Here is a 22,148-nt window from a genome sequence, read left to right on the forward strand (position 1 = left end):
TTTTCTTCAGATTACGGCGATGCTTTACAGCCCACCAAATGGTCTTAAAAAGCCTTTCATTGCCAACCACGTAATTCGCTTTAGTGAGTCTTATAGCAGAAAACATCTCGCTTCTAAAATAAGAATCTTTGGGGTCATTCGGGGCTTCGTCGGACCTGGCAAGGAACAGGCAAGCACTGGCCTGGTTACAGGTCTAGGGTAATTCTGATGGTTTCCTAAACCATGAACAAGAAAACCGATTAAAAAATTGCGCATTCTTGCTGTCCTCTGCATGCATTACTCAGTAGATTATGATGGTCAAGTTCTTGGGGGGTGGTACCATACAATCAATTCGAATGGATAAATAAGTGCCTCAGCAAACCTCTTTTCAATAACAAAAACTATAGTCTTGCAACTTCAGTAATCCAACGCTGGAGAGCTATTGTGAAAGCATCCACCCTTGGGTAGTTGGGTTGGGTGTATCTAGCGCCCCACGAAACCGCTCCTATAAGAATGCGCTGGTTGTTTATGTCCACTACCAAAGAACCTCCGGAGCCCCCTTGACAAGCGTCTCGTCCTCAATAAGGAGGTCCTGAGCACACCATTGCGAGCGTCACAATAGCTGGCACTATAAGCCGAAGTAAACTTTGGAAAACTCATGGTTGCTGGGTTAGTAGTACTGATTGCAGCTCTCGTTGCGGATCCAGGGGATAGTTGGGACGCCCCATCTTGAGTGAGTGCGTCCCAGACGGTGATGATGCATCTGGCACCTTGGATTTCGGGCTAAAAGGATTTTTTTTAAAACGAAATTGTAATTGTGGGAACTTGCTTGGTGACTATAGGCAACGCCACTGGCGGAATCGAGTCAGTATAAGCCAGGGACGCAGATAACTCGATTAAATTAATGTCACAGTCGTAGATGTTGAGGTTGCTGGAATCACCATAAAGAGGATGATCGACCATTCCGGATATGGACATTACTCCCCCTAGTCACATGGAAAGAATATCCAACTCTAATGAATAAAACTGAATAGAGGAGGTCTAACGTTGGTAGATCTGGATGAAATATTTTAGTGCCTAAATGGTGATAAAAAAGAGAGTTAAAACACATTTGGGTGCAATGGGCGGCGCTCAGGACCCATCTCTCGCAAATAATAGATCCTCCACATCTGTGTATGTGGAAGAACTGCAGGGGAACCTGATAGGGGTAATCTAGGATATCAGCGGGGTCCCCCACGATAGTCCTGTCCACGTCTTCCTCAGTAACCTGCAATTCTACATAATTATGTATCATTAAACTACTTGGGAAGATGTTATAGAACTTATAGAGAATTTGTCTAGTTTCACTTAAAACCATGAAAGGCACGATGAAGAGGAGTAGAAGCCCCATCATGACCATATTGAGACTGAAAGACCTTGCGGTTGATTTGGATTACAAGTAACGTTGATTTAGGTGTCCGCATTAATCTTTTGATAAGATGGTAATATAAAGATGGCTCAGCATTATCTTTAAAAGATAGCTAGAAAGTTATTGTTAGAGAGAAATTTATTGACGTATTAAAGTGATCTGCAATAACAAGTCGTTAAACTCATTTTACAAGACGCTTTAAAGGCCAACAGTGAGTAATTGATGTTCTGCTCAAACCTTGAAAATATGGTTCCAGGCATCTAAAACTTAAATTAATTGGTCCCCAGATTCTCGAGTGGGGGCGGGCCTAACGGAGTGGGAAAATTTATAGGGGGCCACGGACAGAAGGTAGTACTTCAGAAACTGCTAAAGATTCTGCTCTGGGAAGCAATAAAACTACAGCAGATATTATAGGAAAAAAGGTTTAGAAAGTACAGTGAACTAACACCATTCAGGATGAACTGAAGCAACGGAAAAGCTGGAAGGAGCCAGAATGAAATCGACAGTCATGTTCAGTCATGAGTTGTGATGAAGGATTATACATTCTGCCAACAGGCGGCGCTAGCTGCACAGACACGCGGCAAGGAAAATTATGAAATCTCATTTAAGGCACTTCTAGCGTCTTCTATAGGGAAACTTATGCTGTTGGGGAGACTTAATAGAGAGTTTGTGTAGTTGAAGAGGGGTTTAGAAAGTTCATTGAACTAACACTAATCCAACTGAACTGCAACAAATCACACAGATGTCTACAAGCACGTAGATAAATATAAATATATTTCTCAATAAACCATCTTTTAATGTTTTATCATTAAATTAGTGTAATTACAATAAATAAAAAGGTACAAAAACAAATCTCCACCTTCTTCCTTCCCTTAACTCCTATACATCAGCATGTCTACTTTCCAATGATGATTTTACGTCCGGCTCCCATGTTCTGTCCAGCCTGGGTGGCTCCCTTGTTTTGTCCGGCCTGGAGACCAATAATGGTCTGTCCAGCTTTCAATTGGGCCTCAGTGAACTCGCGCTTGTTCTCTTCAGAGGGTTTGGGTCCTAGGTTCGGGCCTGGCCATTCGGGGTGCAAGTAGCTGGCACGACCCAAAGCGAAGAGAGTGTTGGTCACGTTGGCAACATCCTTCTTCTCCCAAAGATCGACGGTTTGGAAGACGTCGATGTCTGGGACTCCATATTTCTTTATGGCCGCCTGGAAGCTGCAAGAAGTGGGCTTAGAAAAGTTTCCAAATAAACGCGTTTATTTCAAGAAACAAGCGGATTTGCAGGATTCTGGGTCTATTTTTAGTTGAGCATTATTTAGTTTTGTGAAACTGAATAATGCTATAAATTATAGCGGGAGTTGGCAGCCGAGAAACTGCAGGTGACTATAATAGGCCTCGCGAATGCCAAGAATTTAAAATTAAACATTTTTCTCCGGTTCTGGACCGGCCTGAAGGAGGTGAAGTTGAAGCTCCACACTGATTTCAGAGATTTATCATGTAGTGGAACTTACTTGTTGATGTTCTCCATGAACTTGAACTGTCCGCCGGAAGTGTTGACTTTGGGAACGGATCCAGGAGCGAGTTTGTTGATAAGCTGGCAAAGGATGGTTCCATCCTTAAGAACATCTTCGTACACTTGGCCAGGGGGAAATTTCGCTCCCAAGATGCTTTCGATCCATTCTTGGGCCTCTTTGTCTTGCTCAGGGTTACGCTTCGCAGCGATCTACGGACACGCAAAAATAAAAGAGCAATTTCAACTTCCTTGATGCACAAAAGCAAATAAAATATAATCCAGACTCACTTTGGCTTGTACTTGGCGTTCCAGAGACATTCTTCTGATGAGTTTCGCGATAAGGTGAACCAACCGAGTTTCACACCCAACTAAACTGAGTGCCAAACCAATTTTTAGCTTTTATACGAGGCCGGATTTTCAATCAACCCACCGAATTTCAACGTAGATGTGGAAACTCGTCCCTGGTTAAATTTAGATGCGCGATTCAGATTTGTGATTTTTAATCCAAATATTCGCCAATTTATTCGTAATAGTCCTCGACGTAGGGTGATTTATGCCTGAAAACCTTGACCATTAAGTTATTAATAATTATTTACCTATTAGTCAACGATTAGGTTACACCACGCTGGGAACAGACGGTGACTTCTAAGATTCATTACTAAATCTGCACGGTGGAAATTTTAAAGTCAAAAATTAGCTACGTTATCGCTGAGCAGTGCAGAAAATTCAGAAGAAAAGGAATGAAATTTAGCCAAAAGTCTAGTGGTGATAGATCTGGTGAATGTGCCGGCCAAAGCATGTCGCCATTGTTTGAAATCAGTCTACAGAGAATATTTCGGAGGCATGAACAGCCATTATCCTAGCATTATATGGCGGAGCACCATCTTATGATAACCACAAGCTGTAAAGCCGGCTGTAAAATTTCCACACCACATTTTTTTAGTGAGAAAACTTGTCCGTAAAGTTCTTAATCTTGTCTGTCTGCTGGATATCAGTAAAGTTTCGTAAAACAATAGGAAATACTATTTAATTAGGGAAACAAATTCTTTATTTCTGTCTTAATTTACATATAAATTGACTAAGAATAATCTTTGGGGAATGCCACTGGGTACAGTCAAAACAAAATTGCACGCTTCGACTGGATGGAGATGTCTTCAATTCAAATAAAAAATATACAAAAAATCACTTACTCGTATGCTACAATATCGTTCTATTACAATACGTAAAATTCGGAATTTTTTAGCCCTAAGATAGGTATAGTCTCGTGAAGCCCGTTTGCACAATTGAAAATTCAGCAAAACGAATATAAAACGTGGTTTCATCTTAGATTGTGCATCTGGGCTTAAATACGATTAGAAAACCAGGACAATGTACAAAACATTTTTTATATACATCCATTCGCATTCGTATGCTTCATGACTATAATATAAAAATCACAAACTTTATAATTACACGTCTATTTATTGTTTGGAAACAAAGAAAAACACAATTTTACCTATATCATCCTCGACTGCCACGGCAGTGAGGTCTTGGAAAATAGGAAAACGCGGCTTTCTGCCAGAAACTATAATATGGGAGTTTTCGCACACCTGATCAGGTATTATATGGATCAAGATCAAGGTCGTAATCAGATCCAATCCAAAACAAAGTAATAATTACACAGAAACATCTATATTACAATATTTTTGTTTAGATGGTAACAAGTCTTTAACATAGAAACTCATCCGTATACAAATCGTATATCTAGATGTAAATTCATCAGATTGAAGACGGATCAATTTTCCCTACATTATCTAGATTTAAATAACACAAAACCTCCGCATTTTGCAATCGAAAAGCACAGAAAACTGTCTTATATCTCTGCTCAGGCCCAGTTACGCTTTTAAGCCCAGTTTTAAATAAAAAGTTCACAACTGGGCCTCATAATACCCCAATCCCCCAAAATGAAAAACTTAAAACAGATGATTAGCTGCCGTGGGCTTCAAGTGATCACCCAACAAGTATGAGGCGGCGCCACTAGTGCCCAAAAGTGACGTGAACGGTGATGACAGGGCCGCCGCTGCGGCTGCGTGGTGTGACTGAAGATGGCTGGGCTGAGAGGACAAAACTTTGTTGGCCTGATGCACCAGGAGAGCGGTGTTGCAGGACTGGGGGCTCATCGAGGGCCACTTGTTGTTGTTTGAAAGCGTGTCGTCGGAGAGTTTGCCTGCAATGTAGAGGAGCATGGAAGAAATTTTGACGAGATGTCGTGGGGACAAGACAGTGATCGCTGGATTCTGGGCTGAATTTCTGTTCAAAGGATACCGATTGTTTATGTATGTATTTCCTCGCTTGTGAGGGTCTGCAGTGTGGGAGCGCAATTTTGAGTTATAATCCGCTCCTTTGAAGTTTCAAAATTGTTTAAACTAGAATTTTAATGATCCATTATAAAATCATAAAAATGTTTCATCGGTGATTCTATATGGAAATTCTCCTGAAACCTGGAAATTCGTTCCAGAGAATGTATTAACAGTAGAACTGACAACACTGCGCTTGGCATTTGTTATACGCGTATTACGATTTCACGTTGTCATTTCGCACAAGTACTACTTCAAGTTGTGACATAAACCGGAGAAACCCGATCTGCTCCGATCTGCTCCGACCCTGTACCATCCTGATATGTGACTATAAGTAAAATTCGACCAGATGCTGCTCGTCCAATTCCACATTTATAAAATATAAAAATAATACATACGCGTCCTTTTCGATATTTGGAGCAAGGACTTTTTGATGGATGATATTGCACTTTCATTGGACGCGATTTATATCCCCAACTATTGCCAATACTTATAAATAATAATGTTGCAAGTGTGAGATGTTTTCACTGTTACCGAGTGGGAATTCGCAAATTTGTTTGTAATAGAAGGTGGATAAATTTAGTACTTATGCACTAACTTTGTTGGAGTTTACACGAGAGCTCTTTTGCCAAAAAATAGTTTTGAAGAGAAACGGAAATTTGCAGTTTCACTACATTTTGCCCAAACCCGTGTTACGGGTGACATGTACACATCGGGTACCGTCCCCAATCGGCCGATGGCGGCCGCCCCTTCCGCCACCCTGACGTTTAATCTAGAAAATTGCCCGCCGCCTCTCGTTTATTTCCATTACTGTCAACTGTGCGGATGCCGCCAAGGAAGGCCCGTTCTGGATATGGTGGCATGTTGTCACGGGAAAGGATGTGCACTTTATTCGAATTTACTAACCGTCGTTTTGTTATTTAACTTACCATTGTTGATGGGCTTAATGTCCATTCCATTAGACGAATGGTGGCTGGACAAACTACTCGTGTTGGAATTGGGGGTAGTGCTGACACTGGAATGGGGCGAGCCTGGTTTCACGTCCTTCTGTCCGTTTTTGGTGGTGGTACCCGCACTCTCTGCTTTAATCGAGGGAGGGCTATCTGCACTGATATTCGACTGGTTCTGATTGGACGCCTTTTGCTGAGCCAGGCGCTCCTGCTTCCGAAACTTCGCCCTCCTATTCTGGAACCAGACCTGAAACAGCAAAGCACAAAGCATAATTCATCGCTTTTCATTAGTTAATCTCCATAAGTAGAGTTGCGAATCTAAAGAATGAAAAGTGTTATAAATTACCAGCCGTTCCCGGCGGTGGCAGCCCTCCGAAGGAGACGATACAGAAAAACAGGGTCTAAGGAAATTTTAATCAATTTACTGGAGGGAGCTTACTTAATTAAAATTTCGTTAATTAAACCTACAAGTTTTTAGAATAACGTTCTTTGGTGGCCGACAAAAATATCGGAACGCAACAGCAATCAGCTTAATCAATTCCGCTTTTATTTATCGACTGTCAAGGGGATGCGCAATTATTGTAAAATGTTGTGCAAATATCCAGAGAGTTTGTCCCTCTCTGTCCCTCATCCTATTTTCGACTTTTTTCCTGCAATATTGTTCCAGGCCAAATTGAAAAGGATCGGCTGATTTTCCGGGCGAGCTTCCAGTTGTAATAAAACGCAATTTGAAATTAACCCTATGGGCATGTGGATGAGGCTGACAAATATCCCCTATTAGGCGCTTGTTTTTGTAAGGGTTGAGCGTGAGGACCTCAAAGTTTGTTTATGTCTCAAACCGTCACGATAAGAAGAAAAATTGGAAAGTCTCGCAACATCGCTACTTCACTTGAGAGTTTTTTTCGCTGTATTCAGCCATGCTTGTTAACAAACAAAAGAATGCTGCAAGGTTGCCATTTAAAAAAGTTTTTAAAATACAACTACTATGAGGCGAGTGGCGGTTCTTAAATTTTTACCATTGTTTCTACCTCCAAATACGCCTAAAATAGAATCTACACATCTCACATTGACTACACTTCCAATTGAGGTCCTGTAGCTTTGACAAATGCAATTTGAGGCTTTGCGTCAGAGGCACTTATCGTGACAATTGGTAAGAAAATAACCCGATATCTCGGAAAACAAATCAAATATACAACCCGGGTTGTGCAGATTTATCGAGATTGTCAAGTCGATGAATTTGTGTTTTTTAACACTCCACTAACTCCTTAGATATCGACGCTCAAAATTTGATTATTAAAAAGTAAGCCCCCATTTGGGAATTGCGAGAACTGACCCCCATAGTATAGACACTAAAAGAAGTATTGAAAAGAGGCTTGAGCGGACTTTGAGAACTCGTCAAGGTGATTAATTTTGGATATCAAACATGTTGAAAATAAGTGTCCATAAAAATGTTTACAACCACATTTACATTACAAAATTGCTACTTGAAAATATGCGTAACTTTTCCATACGTTGCACAAATAGAAAATAAAAAAAAAGGAAATTTGTCTGGAAAATTGCCATAATAAAATAAACAAATAATTATGGAAATTGTTTGGATTGTGGTGACTGGGCTATGAGCCAAATTTAAACAGGTAGCAGGTAGGTAGACCTATCAGCAATGCTAAAATGCAGCTGTTATATTTGATTTTTCAAACAGTTCTCTGGCCTTTTCCAGGATAACGGACGGTTCATGTTATCGGTGAGGCCATGGTCGGACCATGGTCCGCTCACGGTCAGGCCAACCATGGAAATATTAATTGTGTGTTGTTCATTTTAATCACATTACAGCGCACGGTGTAATCAGTGTTTCAAATCTTCCAACATTAGACCTGACCATGACCAGACCGTGATCGAACCGGATCTGTCCGATAATATCAATCATCCTTTGGCCATAATTTTGCACAAAAATAATTGTTTTAATTTAGGAACAAACAAGCTTAGGCACCATCTTATTCCAACGAAAACAGATCCTTTGTTACATCTTTAAATATCACATTCCGAAGCCACATCCAACGCCAAACTCATGTGTAACGCTCTGGATAAATAATTCTTTGGAAAAAGTTGGAATTTCATATTTTTAAGCAGACGATTAATCTCAGACGAAACGCAGTAACACGCGAAGACGTGTATTTAAAAATAGGGTTTAAGTAAACTTGGCCCGCGGCCCGAAATACGCGAATCTGACACGTCACGCCACGTATTTTCATCTTTTTGACTACAAACCGTATGCCCATTTTAGGTGGTGACGGAAAAGCTGTCAGAAAAATATAATTGTCAATAATTGTCAGACATTTACTAAAACTGAGCATGTGCAAAATGGCTCAAGAGCATTCCTCCTCCTTCTGTCAAGAGTTCGATCTTGTCAGTGTGACATGCAGTTATGAAGTCTCGTTTAAGACTCTTCCGCCATATTTTCCGTAGGTCTAAGCGAGACTTAACGTTTACGCCCGGCTTAAACCGACAATTTCCCATGTCGAGGTACCAATTCAAGTCTCGCCCAGGCTAAGTTCGGCCTTGGCTCATGCGGGGAATGTGGATATTATAATGTTTCCATTGGCAAAACTATTTATTTGCTTGTTTTTGCGGTGAATTTTTTCTGCGTGTTTTATTCAGGTGATGCCATTTAATAACGTCCCAGGGCTTCAGATGTACAATTACGTCGACTGCATTTTTTATAAGGCTCTCTCGGGCCCAGGAAAAGCGACAAACAAACGTTTTAATTTGCTAATGTGACGTGTTTTCAATGAATTTTTAAACCAGTTCCGATAAATATAAAAATGCAAGCGGCATCATCGCCATTGCCGGGGCAAACACGGAAAAATCAGAACGAATCCATGCTGGCAATTGCCAAACATTGACGAATTTCAAAACAACTAACGAACTGTTAGCCAGCTTTGGCCGATCCCTTGTAAAAAGCTCGTTAGCCGCCCTTTTGCCCTCCAATCAAAATTGACGGTGCAGCTGAGGGCCGAATACCGATGATTAGGGAGTTTTCACGAGGGATGTCATCAAACGGATGTCTCGTTAAAAATCCACCTCCGGGTTGTGAGGACTTACAATGCTTTGGGTTGCGGGAAAATCAGTTTTTAGCAGAATTTGAGAGAGATTTGCAAATAGAGACTTTATGATTTATTTTTGGTTGATGTGAGAGAGTCCTTTGCGAAAACTCTTCGTTGGTTAATTACGCTTCAACAAAGAGGCGGTCGGTCTGGATAGTGCCGATCGCCAGAATCCGGGAAGACGATCCTGGATAAACACCAATCAAGACCGAGACTTATGCTAATACTCTGTTTCCGGATAGATCGTGACCAATTTTTTCAATACTTTTGGGTCTTTGGGCCAATAATTGCCTGAAGAACTACAGAAAAATCGAGGTTCCTCAAACTGTATTTTTCAAGATCTCAAACAAATGAGTTCCTGCCAAATTGCAAGGGCTTAATTTTAAATATTCGATTAATCTTTCTGAAAACATGCAACGTCACTGATTTCTCAGTCCTTGAATACCCCTTAATAAAAATCTAATAAATACTAATTAATTACGCAAAAATTAGGAGCGTACTGAAGGTGGTTTCTTAAAACTAATTTGAAGCGAAACTTTTCTTAATCTTCATTAGTTAATTTTAAAAATTCAATAGCTCCTTCCGAGAACATGCCACTCCATTGATTTTCTCGAGTTTCAGCCCTTAAGCAGCCAAGCTCTTGTTGACCTTCAACAGCTAATTTAAAAAAATGCCATTAAACTCTTCGACGACATGCTGCTCTTCTGATGTTCTGGACCTTCAGTTCCTCAATATCCTCCAATAAAATCATAAATAAATTCGCCAATTTATTGCTAATCAGGATCATAATGAAAGTGACATCAAATTCAAAAATCCTTATGAGAACTTGCCACACCGATCATTTTCTTCTTCCCCAGCTTTCAGGACTTTTGAGATGCCCCAAATTTCTGAGACACCCTGTATAATTGAAAGGTAATTTACTTGATTGGGATTGAATAAATTTGTCCTTTATTGCTTAACAAAACCGACGAGATAATCATCATTTCAAACACCCAGCTTTAAACTGCACCTTATGTCATAGCATTTAACATGCATTCATCCCAGTTTGAACCGTGTATAGGGGGTGGTTTGACACCCCTATTCATTGTGCCCCGCTTGCTCTGCCTGGTAAACGTTAATTGAATTGTGTTTGAGAAACAGGTTCTTAAAATCTCTAAGCAAGTGGAATATAGTTTTTTTGTTGTCTCAGCTACAGAATTAAATGGATGAATTATTTTCGAGAGAAAATTTCGAGGCTGCCTTCGCCCCAAGGCTCTCGAAGCGCTAACACGAAGAGCAAACACTCGAATACGCCCTCCACGTCTACTTTTCAGAATAACTCTGTCCAAATAGAATAACATTGGCAGCTGGTGGAATTCGGCCTGCGGTGTTTTCTTATTTCATATGCTTATTGCTGTGTCAACACGCGGAAAACACCCTGGACTTTTCCAGTTTGCACCCTCCACTTCTCTTTGGTTTGAGCTAATCCAAGAAATACATTTTTCCTGCTTTGTTAAGGGGAACGCGAATCCCCCGACGTTTAACTTGATTTAATATTCATTAGCCGTGTCGAACGTCGACCAGTTTACGCACTATATTAAGCTACTTACAATTTAATCCACCCCTCTCAAAAAAACTACATGTCATGTTTAGTAACATGTGTGATTTGATTTAGTGAGTTTTATGAACCTGCAATTCTCCCCCGGTTTTGCTTTCATGTTCTTCCGCCTGTGAATATTGATTGTTTAGTTTCGTTTTCATGTCACTTATTATGACCCCATGTCATGTAATCGAATGGGTAAAAAATTAGGAACCATCCGTGCCATGACTATACGTTTCGGAACCTTTTTAATAAGAGTTGCTCCCGCAAAATTTCAAATATTCGAGATTTTTATGTGAGGAGACACTGCTTTATTTTCGTAGGAGCAGTAGCCTAGAGAGATTTTAATGCTAATAGCCAAGAGTCTCTTGCTAGCGTTATGGCCGCTTTTTTTTCTAATTTGCCACCACTGTGTCAGTATCTCCAAATTATATCAAGGTCCACCTAACCCGCATCATATAACCGTCTCGCATTATCAGATGAACTTAGACAAAGACAAAAGCTGGAACATTGATCTTGCTACCCTAAGTAGTCAAGTAGACTCTGAATGTATACGTTGTAACTTCTGCCTTCATATGTACCAGAAAAAGATCGTCATATGTTAGTTAGCATTAGCTTTGAGCCATACCTGCATGTGAACAGCGATAACTGATGAGAATTTAAACGGGCAAAATTTGTTTTTTTTTAGTTTGATCATATCGAATGATTTAAAACAACTGGATTCTCCTGGAAATCAACTGTGAAATAAGCGCCTACTGTGTCATTAGCTGACACCTCTGCATCAAACGAAATCAATCAAACAACTCTGCCGGTGTGGGGCCCTATTCCGTAAACAAAACCCTTAATCAGCACCTATGGTCCCCTTTCGACACGCGTCGCCCCCGGGGGCAAACAATGTGGCCAGGGAGGCGTAACTTCACACCCTTCCAGTTCTCCATCTGTCACTGTTTGGTTTTCGGCTTTTCGCTGCTCAAGACCATTCTTTTGCTGTTAGCTTATTAGCAAAATATGCTCGAGGGATGGTTAGAGCACTGTGCCCGTCTCGACACTGTTTCGTGTGAGTGTTCAAAATTCTCTTCGTGCTCCGTAAATTGTCGTTTATAGGAGACTTAATCCAAAATTACATTAACTCTAAACAACAGGTAAATTAAGTTCGCAGCGAATTACCGACCTAAAACATTCACAACGCTGACGTTTCGCTTTGAAATTCAAATGGCGTAAATAATTGAGCTAAGCCACAATTTCATAAATGACATATTTCATGTTGATCATTTTTCTGGCAATTATTCATGGACCCTCGCTGAACCGTCGGGCCGCATGCGAATTAGTTGTCCACGTCATTTTTGATGCTGGATTAATTTTTCTTTTACACAGGACGGCCTTGCTTCATTATTCATTTAGCTTTGCGGGGATGAGAAACAAAACCATTTGGCTAATGACAATAAGACCAAGTCGAACTAAAAATGTATTAAGTTAATTAGGTTTAATCGGGAAAATTGCATCGAAGACCACCAGAAAATAATTATGGCGACGGGCAACAAAAGAAAACCGGGAGGGTTAGTAAAGTGATTAAAGTGAGTGTCCGAGCAGCTGGGGCTCTTGACTCTAACACCATAAACTTGACAAGACTATTTTCGTTTTAATGCTATCCCATTGGTAGTGGAAGACAAAAACTATTCCCACGCACACCCAACGCTCTTGCACACGCGAAATCCCAAGATGTCCATACAAAATCCATTCGCTACGTTTGTATTTTCATCTTACAATTAAGCAATTACATTGTTTGACAGGGCGCCCGACTCCCCAAGGACACATTCGGACTCCACCCCCTTGTCGGGGGTGAATCGATCCAAATGGGGATCTATTATGCATCATTTAACGGCGAGTGTCTCTTGGGGTTTAGTGATGCGTGGGAAATTTCGATATCTCTTCTCTAGTGAGTTAAGGGATTCGTTTTTCCTGGGCGTTGAACGCATATTAATCTTCTACAAAGGATCTTAATTTTTTAATATCCAAGAATCAATTAGTTAGATAGGTCTCCGGATCAAAGGGTCTGCAACAAAAATACGGGAGGAAATTGAAAGAAAGACAAACTCCAAGGGGGCGCCAAAAGAGGCTCTGCATCGAAATTCCTCAAAAAAAAACCTCAAAGGCAAATATATTTGAGTCGTTCAATAAACAAATGTAAATATCCATCAATTTCTTACACGGCAGGTGCTCAATTCTCGATCCTAGAATTTTAAACTTTTCTCTCCGACGTCATAATGGCTACTATTTAATACTATGTGACATCACAAACCCGTGACTATACGTCACTTTGACGTCATTCAAATATGGAATGCTCCCATTTGCATTTGGAAAATGCGGTGTTATTGCCAGTTGAATTCATACATCATTGAGCAACATTTTTGACTGGAGAATTTTTCTTATCAAAAACCGACGTCACACAAAAACAAATGCTGCGAGTGTCACAATCCAGTCGACCTTGGGTTCGTCATTTGAAGATTTGAACCATGTACCTGTCGATTAGAGCGCACCTCACGAAATTTTAAAGGAAAGGGGAGACTTTTACCACTCCTTAGCATTTTTTAACTTTAAGCGGCGACAACTGACAAGCCCGAGGAACAATAGCATCAACCCTGATGATCAAATATTCGTCTATCTTTATATAATAAACAGGGACAGCCATGTGACGCGGGGTAGCTGGTGATGAATATGATTTGGTGATAGTGGCTCAGTGGTGGCAAATGTCGGTTTTAGCAAAGCGACAATTCTTCTTATGCAAATTGGAGCGTAAGCACCTTGGAAATAGTTAGAGATGCTAATTTGTATGTAAATTCCTACATATTCTTGAATCTAGTTATAATCCACTATTATTTTACACTTTTGCCATTATGGGCATTGATTTTCCGGCTGTTCGCCGCCCTGATTGACTGCAAACAACCACTTGACACTGCAGCTCGTAGAACACAATCGTTAGGGTGTGGTCACGTGCCGCTGAATGTGGAATTCGATAGGCTTGTTTTGATGCAAACCCGTGAAATTGTCTTTTGATCTGTTCATTTGGGGGCTTAGTTTATCGAGCTGGAACATCTCCATTATAGTGTCAGGTCCCACGGTATTTTGTTCCCATCATCGGATAGAAATTTGTTTGGAGATCAACCATTTTCTGACCTTTAACAACTCTTTGAATGTCGACTACTGTATTATTTGGCATATATGCGAGGCTTTGGGGAAATGAAAAGAGATTAAAACGGGGCTTCGCAGCTCGTAAAGCGCAAATTCTCGTGACTATTTCGGCCGCAAACGGCCTGCGTGGTCTGCTCCCCATATGCGGGGCCCTGGTAATTCTGATGAATGTTTTTGATTTTCTTTCTGGCCGCCCTTTATTAATATTTACTCGCGTACTAATTGGACTGGAAATTGCGAGGTATAACATGCACCAGTGTATCAGCTTTTACAGCCAGGGGGAATTGCCTTTTTCACTGCTTTATTCTGGTGTTTTATAACAAAAGAAAAAAACTATGGAATTTCTGAATCTTGAACAGAACTTTGATTGACCTGAACCGGAGAGAGTTTCAGTTGCCGCAACGCTGGGTGCCAGAAATGGCAACTTCGCAAACTCCATGAAATATTCACGGCGCCTACTCAGGTGCGCTTATGCTCCACTTACGTCCCGGCTTAAATTTAATTTAGTTACGGTATCAATATCCATAAAAGTTTCCATCTTCCGTCACTTTCCATTGCCAATCCGCAATTATTCACCCGAGAGAGACGGCTAATGATGGATGGGCCGTCGCTGACAATCACGCCCACGTTCAAACTGATGGATATCCATATGGCGCGTTTCATACATCGTTATTTTCCACTGCTTTTGATTCGATTCGAGGGAGAAAAAATTGCTTACCTGGACTCGGGCTTCGGTGAGGTCGATTTTCATGGCAATTTCTTCACGGGTGTAGATGTCTGGATAGTGGGTCTCCTGGAAGGCCCGTTCCAGCTCTTTCAGCTGAGCAGAGGTGAAGGTGGTACGGATTCGCCTCTGTTTCCGTTTCTCGGTCAAAACTCCTTCATGACCTGGATAAACCTTGTAAGGGAGACCTCCTAGAGAGAAAAAAGTAACCAAATCACAAAGGTGTAATGAAGGGAATGCTTAATTTCCCCTTAATTGCCCACACCGATGCCCTAATAGAGCCTGTAATTCACACCTTTCCTAACCAGAGAGTAATATGTGTAACCGCATCATTTAAAATTCTCGAGGATTATTGCGGTTTCCGGGGTTGTGAGCTAATGCAGGGAGAAGAGCATCAGCTTCCATTAATGTGTAAAGTTATTTGCCAACTGGTTTTTAAAATTTTTGAGAGCTACCTTTTATTCATTAACATGCACTTTGAGTCTGGACAACTTACTTGTTTAACGCTGTAACTCGTTAAGCAAAATGCTTTTGGAAGGGGCACATCCTGAACCATCTATCGTGTATTTAATTAAACAGCAGAAACATAAAATTCAGACAGAAAATGGAAGGAAAGGAAGGATTCGCTTCAAAATAGTTGGATAAAGCACGTTGAAAGTATTTCGTATTTAGACCAATTATTGTACAGAGCGGGTTATTTGAATTTGAACCGCCCTTCATCGCGTTTCGCCCGGTATATTTCTGAAAGATGAGTTGCGAAAAATTTGAAAAAACCAGAAAAGTACTCAATTTGGGAAGAAATCATTTTAAATTAATTAAATCCCTAAAGGTACACAGTTCATCTGTAGTGTGCCATGAATACGCGTCAGTTCGTAATTCGTGCGGAGTCTGAATTCAATTGTTTTGTCAGCCATTATTGTTATTGCCGTCGGTGAAGTTTCCGATTTTTGTAAAATCGGAAGCTTTTCGTGTAAAATTCCAATTCTAGAATCAGAAACACTTCTTGGAGAGATAAAAATATGGAACAATAAAGTGTTACGAGTGTTTTCCACTAAAATCCCGGTATATTCATGTGGTGTTCGTAGGAGAAATCACATAAAACTCATCGGAGTGTTGTGCCGTGGAAACTGCTCAGTTATCTACTGTATTTGAAGAGTTAGTGAAAGCTGAGGAATACTATATTTCAGAAAGAGAAAATACTGGATGATGTAAGTCTTGAACTACATTCTCAATTATTATTTGATTAAAATCCGGTGGCAATGACCATAGAGAGTAATGTAGTGTCGTCTGTTTACAGACTAACGTTTAAATCGGTTTTGAAAAAAGGAATTTAAGAAAGCAATTTTTACAACGTAACAAAATCCTTTTTTATAAAAACTACTTAACAAAAAATATGTCAAAAAGTTCTTCACTTGATTGGCTCCACCCTTCTGGAATTTACGCTTCCTGTGAAATGTCACTGACTTGAGAATAAGTAGTTTTCGTAATGTACTTTTCGAGAATAAATATTGAGTGTCAACATCCTAGATAATTAGATTAGATGGTGTTTCTTTAAGCTCTGGTGAGAATTGTATTTTTCGAGCATTCTGTCAAATTTTCATGTTCCACCCAATGAGAATTGTCCGCTATAACACATTTTTTATGGTACACACATGCACCAGTCTCTCTTGGCATAAAACAGAGGATCGTCCACTTTTGTGCAATTTATGATGAAAACATGGAGATATTTATTCAATATGTAAAAAGACATTCCGCTAAGATTTATTCGCCTCGATATTGGATGCAAAAGATAAAGAAAATGCCATAAAACGACCCGCCCGGAGCCCATAAACTCTCTCTACATGTTGCCATAGTAAAATAACCATAAAAATTCGCATGGCATCTACATCAATTCTGCTGCTTTCGCATGGATGAGCGACTTTATCGAAACTGGAGACGCACTATGAATTCCCTTGCACTTTGTGTGTACAAATGGCGAATCTCATTTATTTAAAAAAAACCGTGGAAAAAATGTTCAAGCGTGATCGATATTCCACCCTCTTTCCATATTTTAGAGCAAATATTTTCGCAGTTAGAGCGAGAGGAAGCTCCGCGGCGATGAGTGATGTCTGATAATTTGTTGAGAGGTATTTGAAATTGAAAAAGCCCCCGCACTCGAGAAATAACAACTTGAAGACAAGCTGAAAAGTTTGGCTGGTTGGGGAGAGATGTGGCGAAGGAAAACTTTCGGTTAGGGAAAAATTTAAAGCTGAAAATTAGCATAATAATCACACTCGCTGAAATTATGGTCAAATAGAAATGTCTGTCATACTCCCTTAAATTGTGGGCATGATAAGGTTAAATCCTTAAATAGCGGGCATGTTCAGGGCATCAGCGAAACAAGATAGAACAGCAGTCGGACATTTTTCGTTGCGTAAGAAAGCAAAGGGGGAGCCTGAAGCTGGCACGATCGATATAGGCGTTTCTTTACTCTTGAATCACTCCTGCTGGTGCCCCAGGTTGAACGACTCCATTTTGGACCGGCACGCTGTAGAAAATAATCGAATTGTCTGTTTTTATTCTATTATTGTATTATAATCTCTTTTACACCACTCTTAATTGAAAAAACACAAAATACGCAAAGTTGGGCCTGACCGAGTCGATCGAGCAAAAGACGGCAGCTGACTGACTCGAAGAAGGCTTTTTCTCTGTTCGGAAGGCCATCATAAGACCATAACTCAGTTTGGCCCGCTAACAAGGTTACACTTCCTCGGAAGCAGGCCGCTCAAATTAAATAATTTAATAGCAGCGAAAGTTATTGTGAATAATCCGGTTAGGACGCCGATATCGGATAGATCTGGGATGGAGATGAGAGGAAGAGAAAGGGGACGATTGGTTCCGGTGGGGCGCAGACGAGGACGAGAGAGAAGGCGGTAATCTTTTCGATGAGGACTCGTCACTATGGTTACAGCCGAAGATGAATGTTTAATGGGGGCAAATTAATTAAGGCAGTGGTGTCTCCGATAGTCAAAAATGCATTAAAGGTATCATTAAAACCAACCTAAATCGAGATAATGCGAACCTTTGAGGAAGCTGTTAATAATAGAATTATTTAGATTCTTGTTCCAGTTTTCTTACTTCTTTCCGCGTTACATCTTCCAAGTTAAATCAGGTTAGTCCAAGACCAACGCTGTATGTTTAAATTTTGAAACTGAGGGTTTGGAAAATAGGAACTAGAGCCAAAGAGCTTCGGGAGGTGTATTGGGTTAGTTCAGATTTCAACGTTGAATATGAAGTATTTCCATAACTTTTACCATTTCCGGAAGATCGTATTTAGCAATTTGAGACGTTGAGCTTTGGATAACTTGAATTAACCTCAGTATATGGATATGGGTTACTAGAGATATAGCTATTTATTATTGTTCCTCTGAATCTCTCAAATTGAAGAGGACTTAAAGCTACTTATAGAAAGAGTCTTAATTTTCAAGTCATTCTCTCTACTTTAATCAGAGTTACACTTCGGCCTCAGATTGAAAATCACATATCAAACATAGGCGTTGTGAGTGGTAAGTCAGCTGCATCAAACCAATTCCAATGTAGCCAGAAACATGCATTAATAAAAAAATAATAGATTAATGGGGGCCATTAAAAAATGATTTTCTATACATTAAAAAAATTGGTTAATACTCAGTCGTAATAAAGCCGTAAATAAAGGGAAGACTCCATACATATATACTGTTTGTACAATTTCCAGTATTTTTCATTTTACTTTTTCTCTCCAAACTTACTAAGCTAAGCTTGACAAACTTAAAGCAAAAATATTTGAAAATTGAATCAAAATAAAAACAATCGTAATTGAAGCGTTAGAGGTCGCTCCAATTCAATTGGTGACTAACCTGAATTAACCAGAACTAAGACACAAGATATTATTAAATTACTGGAAATTGATATATTAAATTCTCAAAAATATTTTTTTAAGTGGAAATAATTTTAAATCTTTTTCCTTTTCAAATTGAAACTTTGTTTAACTCAATTTCTCTTTGTTTAATCTCAGTCTTAAAACTTATCTCTCATCATTTCCTCGATTTAAACACTGGAGCCTTGATTATAACTTAAAGATGTTTCGCTTCAGCTTTGAGGACGTTTTTCAAATTTTAACGAAAATTGCTGTTGCTATCAAGGTCTTTCTATAGAACTAATTCATTAGATAAATTTTATCTATTCACTCTTAACTAAATGTATTAATAAAATATATACCTATATAACGTTAGAGATAATGAATCACCCTGTATATAATTTGACGTTAAGGTCCTCCTTTCAAGCTCGTGCAAAATTCAGCGTTCAGATGAAAGACAAATATGATGTTATGGCTTTGAAATTTGCCATTTTCCCCATATCTGAAATCTTTAATCTTGACTAACATCAGATAACTAGAACTATGTATTAGAGAAAAACAGAAAATGAAGAATCGAAGAAGAAAATTAGACATAAACTTTGCTGTTCGCTGGAAATTGACCGAAAGAAGATTTTTGGGCTTTAGCCTTTGGAGAACTCTAGCTTTAGCCATAATATCTTTATGGAAACTTAAATCTTGACTCAACTTCACTACTTAAAGAGGAATTGACAATCTTCCTGTAAACCAAAGCTTTGCCTAGCCTAAACGAAGCTGAAAGCTGAAGTCAGGACTTTAGCTTTGGCCACATAACTTTCGAAAAGCTGAAACCTTAATTAAGCTGAACAAAATTAAAATTTTATCTTTCACCTTCCAAAATTCGAGCTCAGCTTCAAATGAAGCATTTTGTGACGACTTAACTAATTGGTAAGACAAATTATGATTTACGTCTTACCTTGCAAATTCATCGATGATGGGAACATTCCGGCGGCCCGATGAACATCCTGGACATGAGGTCTGGCACCCATGACAGCGCACTGGGACCCCGCAGCCGAGTGGTGCACCCCCATGGGGGCACCAGCCGCCGGATTATAAGTACGAGCCATCGAAGCCGCGGCTGCCGTGTACCGGTAAGCGGCTTGGGACATTTGGCTGCAAGACGTAAGATCGCCGTAGGAGCAGGGCATGTTGGTAAGACCCGTCGGGTCCATACCCGCGCCTTGCAGACAGCTTGAGTCGAAAGAGGCTTGGTTCAGGTAAGAATAGTCCATCGCGGTTGAAGTAAGAAGAGGGAAATATATGGTACTCTAAGGAATGTAAACAAATCAATGCGAATCGACCCTAATCCGAGTGTTATGATTTAGCTTCAATCTAGTTAGAGCCACTTGTAAACTTGTTACTTCCGACCCGTTGAGGAATAATCGAATAAAGAGTCTGGCTATCAAATTATGGCTATTAGGGGCTTTCGCGCGCGATTTTTTCAAGATAGCGTTCGTATCCAGCGCGTTAGACCTTACTGTCTGCCCGAAATCAAATGATAAGCTTAATTCAATAACCTACCTCGTATACACCCTTCTATAAAAGGGGATGAAGCGTCGCAGCATCCCTCCGGGGGCGGGGACCTCAAGAGGCACACCAATGGGGTGCCGCCTACCAGACCGCGCTGCTATTTCATTGGCAGCAGCGGGTGACGTAACGGCACGCGAGCGAGGGTGGTCGAACAGGGGTTGCACGCACAGTACACATGGATGCAGGAAGAAGCTGAGGAATATTAAAAGGTGTCTCGCATCGTCAGGACCAAATTAAATTTGTATTCGCAAGGCTTATCTGTTTTTCTTGGTTTGCATCAACAGTCGGCGTGATTTCGAGACACCTGTTCCGGGATGTAAATATTTCCGGATACGTCTGACGCGTATTGTGGAATTTATTCTGGACGATTTTGACTGAACAAACTGGTCGTGGTTCGAATGCCGCATATTATTACGTATCCATCCATAACAAATCGACTTCCTCGATTCTCAAAACCATCGACTAAGTCACAATAATAGCCGACGGGTGAGGGGTAATAATTCCGAATGCTCGGCCCTAAAGCCACGTGGCCTTTGAATTATTCGATTGTAATCGTCGTTCAAGTGGAAGGTGGTGCTTTGTAAATGATACAGTCCATTCTTTGTTTTGGGCACAGATGGCGTTATGATGTGAGGATGAACTTGTTTCGGGAAGTCATCTCGGCTAATGCTCTTTTAATGGTTATGTGGGTCCTCATTTGATGGATCATTCAATTTATGCGATGATTAAAGATGTTTTTCTACAACCTGAAAGTCCCAGCTTTACTAGAACATCACCCTGTATATTGGAATTTTGTATATTGCTTTGACAGGGATGATGTTAACGAACGTCACAAAGGTCGTCACCATTCAAAATGCATTAAAAATTAGGATGTCACCTTCTGCCAGAATTTATAACTCAATGGGGCTAAATTATGGATCTGCTCTAATTTTAACTAAACGCTAATTTTCACAGAAGAAGTATGTTACACGCGCCAAATTTACACGAGAAAAGCAAGAAAAGTACGGCCTTTCACGTGAAAACTATTTTGTAGGTGTATTATCAATAAATGAAAAATTACACACTCCCACACTTACACAATTTTACCTCTTACCGGCATGACGTAGGTAGCCGACTCAGAGACGATCATTACATTTTTACAAATGTGTCAGAACCAAATCATTCATTAATGAGGATGATTAATTAACGATTTCGTTAACGTTCAAGGAATATGTTAATGATCATTCGACGGAATAGTATTTTTACACATACCGATTCATTGTCAATGCACAGAAAAACAAATTCAATTAGGAAATTAATCAATCTATAGCCCCCTTTGAAGGGCTGTGCAGTGGTAAATCGAGCGCTTCCGTCTGACAATGGCTCGTTTGGTATGATCTCATCCGAAGTCACGTGACTTGGAGTGGTACGACACGTGCCCATATAAAACCCAAATTTCATCCTAATCCCATTTGTTTCTGTGTAGCTGGTGTTGGACCTTGATTTATGACCCTATTGTGAGTTTAAAGTAATGGAAGGAAAAGCTTATGTAATGCTCAATTTTATTCACACAATAATTTCTCAGAATCGCTTTTTGCTATTTGCCTCGATGAATCCATTTTTAGTCAAATTTCGGATATTTGGACTGAAATTCTGTCTCTTTCTTAATGACGCGAAAGGTTGAACCCCTCTTGCGTCTCCTTGGTCTTGCGGGAATTCTTATTTATTCCCTCGATCCCTTCTTCCCTCATTTGTAATCTCGAGAGCGGAATGATTATTAGAGTCAAGGGCCTAGTTACTGCATTAATCTCAAATTTTAAAATTTTGTTTAGCTCTTGATCTACTTAATACCTGCATACTTTAAGCAAAGGGTGCCTCCACAGCTCAATAATATACAGGATGTCCCAATATATATACACGGTGTTCTATGAAAGAAAATGTTGATTTAAATTTCGTG

At 40.1% G+C, this 22,148-nt stretch overlaps 2 protein-coding genes and 1 pseudogene across 3 annotated transcripts; all 3 read right to left on the reverse strand.

Annotated features, from left to right (window-relative positions):
- Positions 1-380: 380 nt before the first annotated feature.
- Positions 381-1,378, reverse strand: LOC136416318 (trypsin-3-like; annotated as a pseudogene).
- A 784-nt stretch (positions 1,379-2,162) lies between these two features.
- On the reverse strand, positions 2,163-3,342 carry Mp20 (Muscle protein 20). The gene is made up of 3 exons (XM_066401113.1): positions 3,182-3,342; positions 2,892-3,103; positions 2,163-2,595 (listed from the first exon to the last, which is right to left on the reverse strand). Exons 1-3 carry the CDS (start codon positions 3,209-3,211, stop codon positions 2,283-2,285), a joined length of 555 nt encoding a protein of 184 aa, XP_066257210.1. The 5' UTR covers positions 3,212-3,342; the 3' UTR covers positions 2,163-2,282.
- Positions 3,343-4,548: 1,206 nt separating this feature from the next.
- On the reverse strand, positions 4,549-20,899 carry LOC136416191 (paired mesoderm homeobox protein 2A-like). Of its 2 annotated transcripts, XM_066401250.1 has the most exons (5): positions 20,204-20,899; positions 19,599-19,950; positions 14,767-14,963; positions 6,159-6,426; positions 4,549-5,099 (listed from the first exon to the last, which is right to left on the reverse strand). In XM_066401250.1, the coding sequence occupies exons 2-5, from the start codon at positions 19,912-19,914 to the stop codon at positions 4,846-4,848; spliced, it is 1,035 nt and encodes a 344-aa protein (XP_066257347.1). In that variant the 5' UTR covers positions 19,915-19,950; positions 20,204-20,899; the 3' UTR covers positions 4,549-4,845. The 2 variants fall into 2 exon arrangements, with proteins under 2 accessions (XP_066257347.1, XP_066257348.1); XM_066401251.1 differs by having other exon boundaries at positions 19,599-20,899.
- Positions 20,900-22,148: the final 1,249 nt, after the last annotated feature.

This window comes from Euwallacea similis, chromosome 22 (genome assembly GCF_039881205.1).
Source record: "Euwallacea similis isolate ESF13 chromosome 22, ESF131.1, whole genome shotgun sequence".
Classification (NCBI taxonomy): domain Eukaryota; kingdom Metazoa; phylum Arthropoda; class Insecta; order Coleoptera; family Curculionidae; genus Euwallacea; species Euwallacea similis.

Coding starts and splice junctions, on each gene's coding strand:
- Mp20 (XM_066401113.1), bottom strand. CDS start 3,211: ATGTCTCTGGAACGCCAAGTACAAGCCAAA. Junction 3,104..3,181: donor AACGCCAAGTACAAGCCAAA/GTGAGTCTGGAT, acceptor GCGTGTCCGTAG/ATCGCTGCGAAGCGTAACCC. Junction 2,596..2,891: donor TTCATGGAGAACATCAACAA/GTAAGTTCCACT, acceptor CACTTCTTGCAG/CTTCCAGGCGGCCATAAAGA.
- LOC136416191 (XM_066401250.1), bottom strand. CDS start 19,914: ATGGACTATTCTTACCTGAACCAAGCCTCTTTCGACTCAAGCTGTCTG. Junction 14,964..19,598: donor ATCATCGATGAATTTGCAAG/GTAAGACGTAAA, acceptor TTTTCTCTCTAG/GAGGTCTCCCTTACAAGGTT. Junction 5,100..6,158: donor CATTAAGCCCATCAACAATG/GTAAGTTAAATA, acceptor TCTACATTGCAG/GCAAACTCTCCGACGACACG.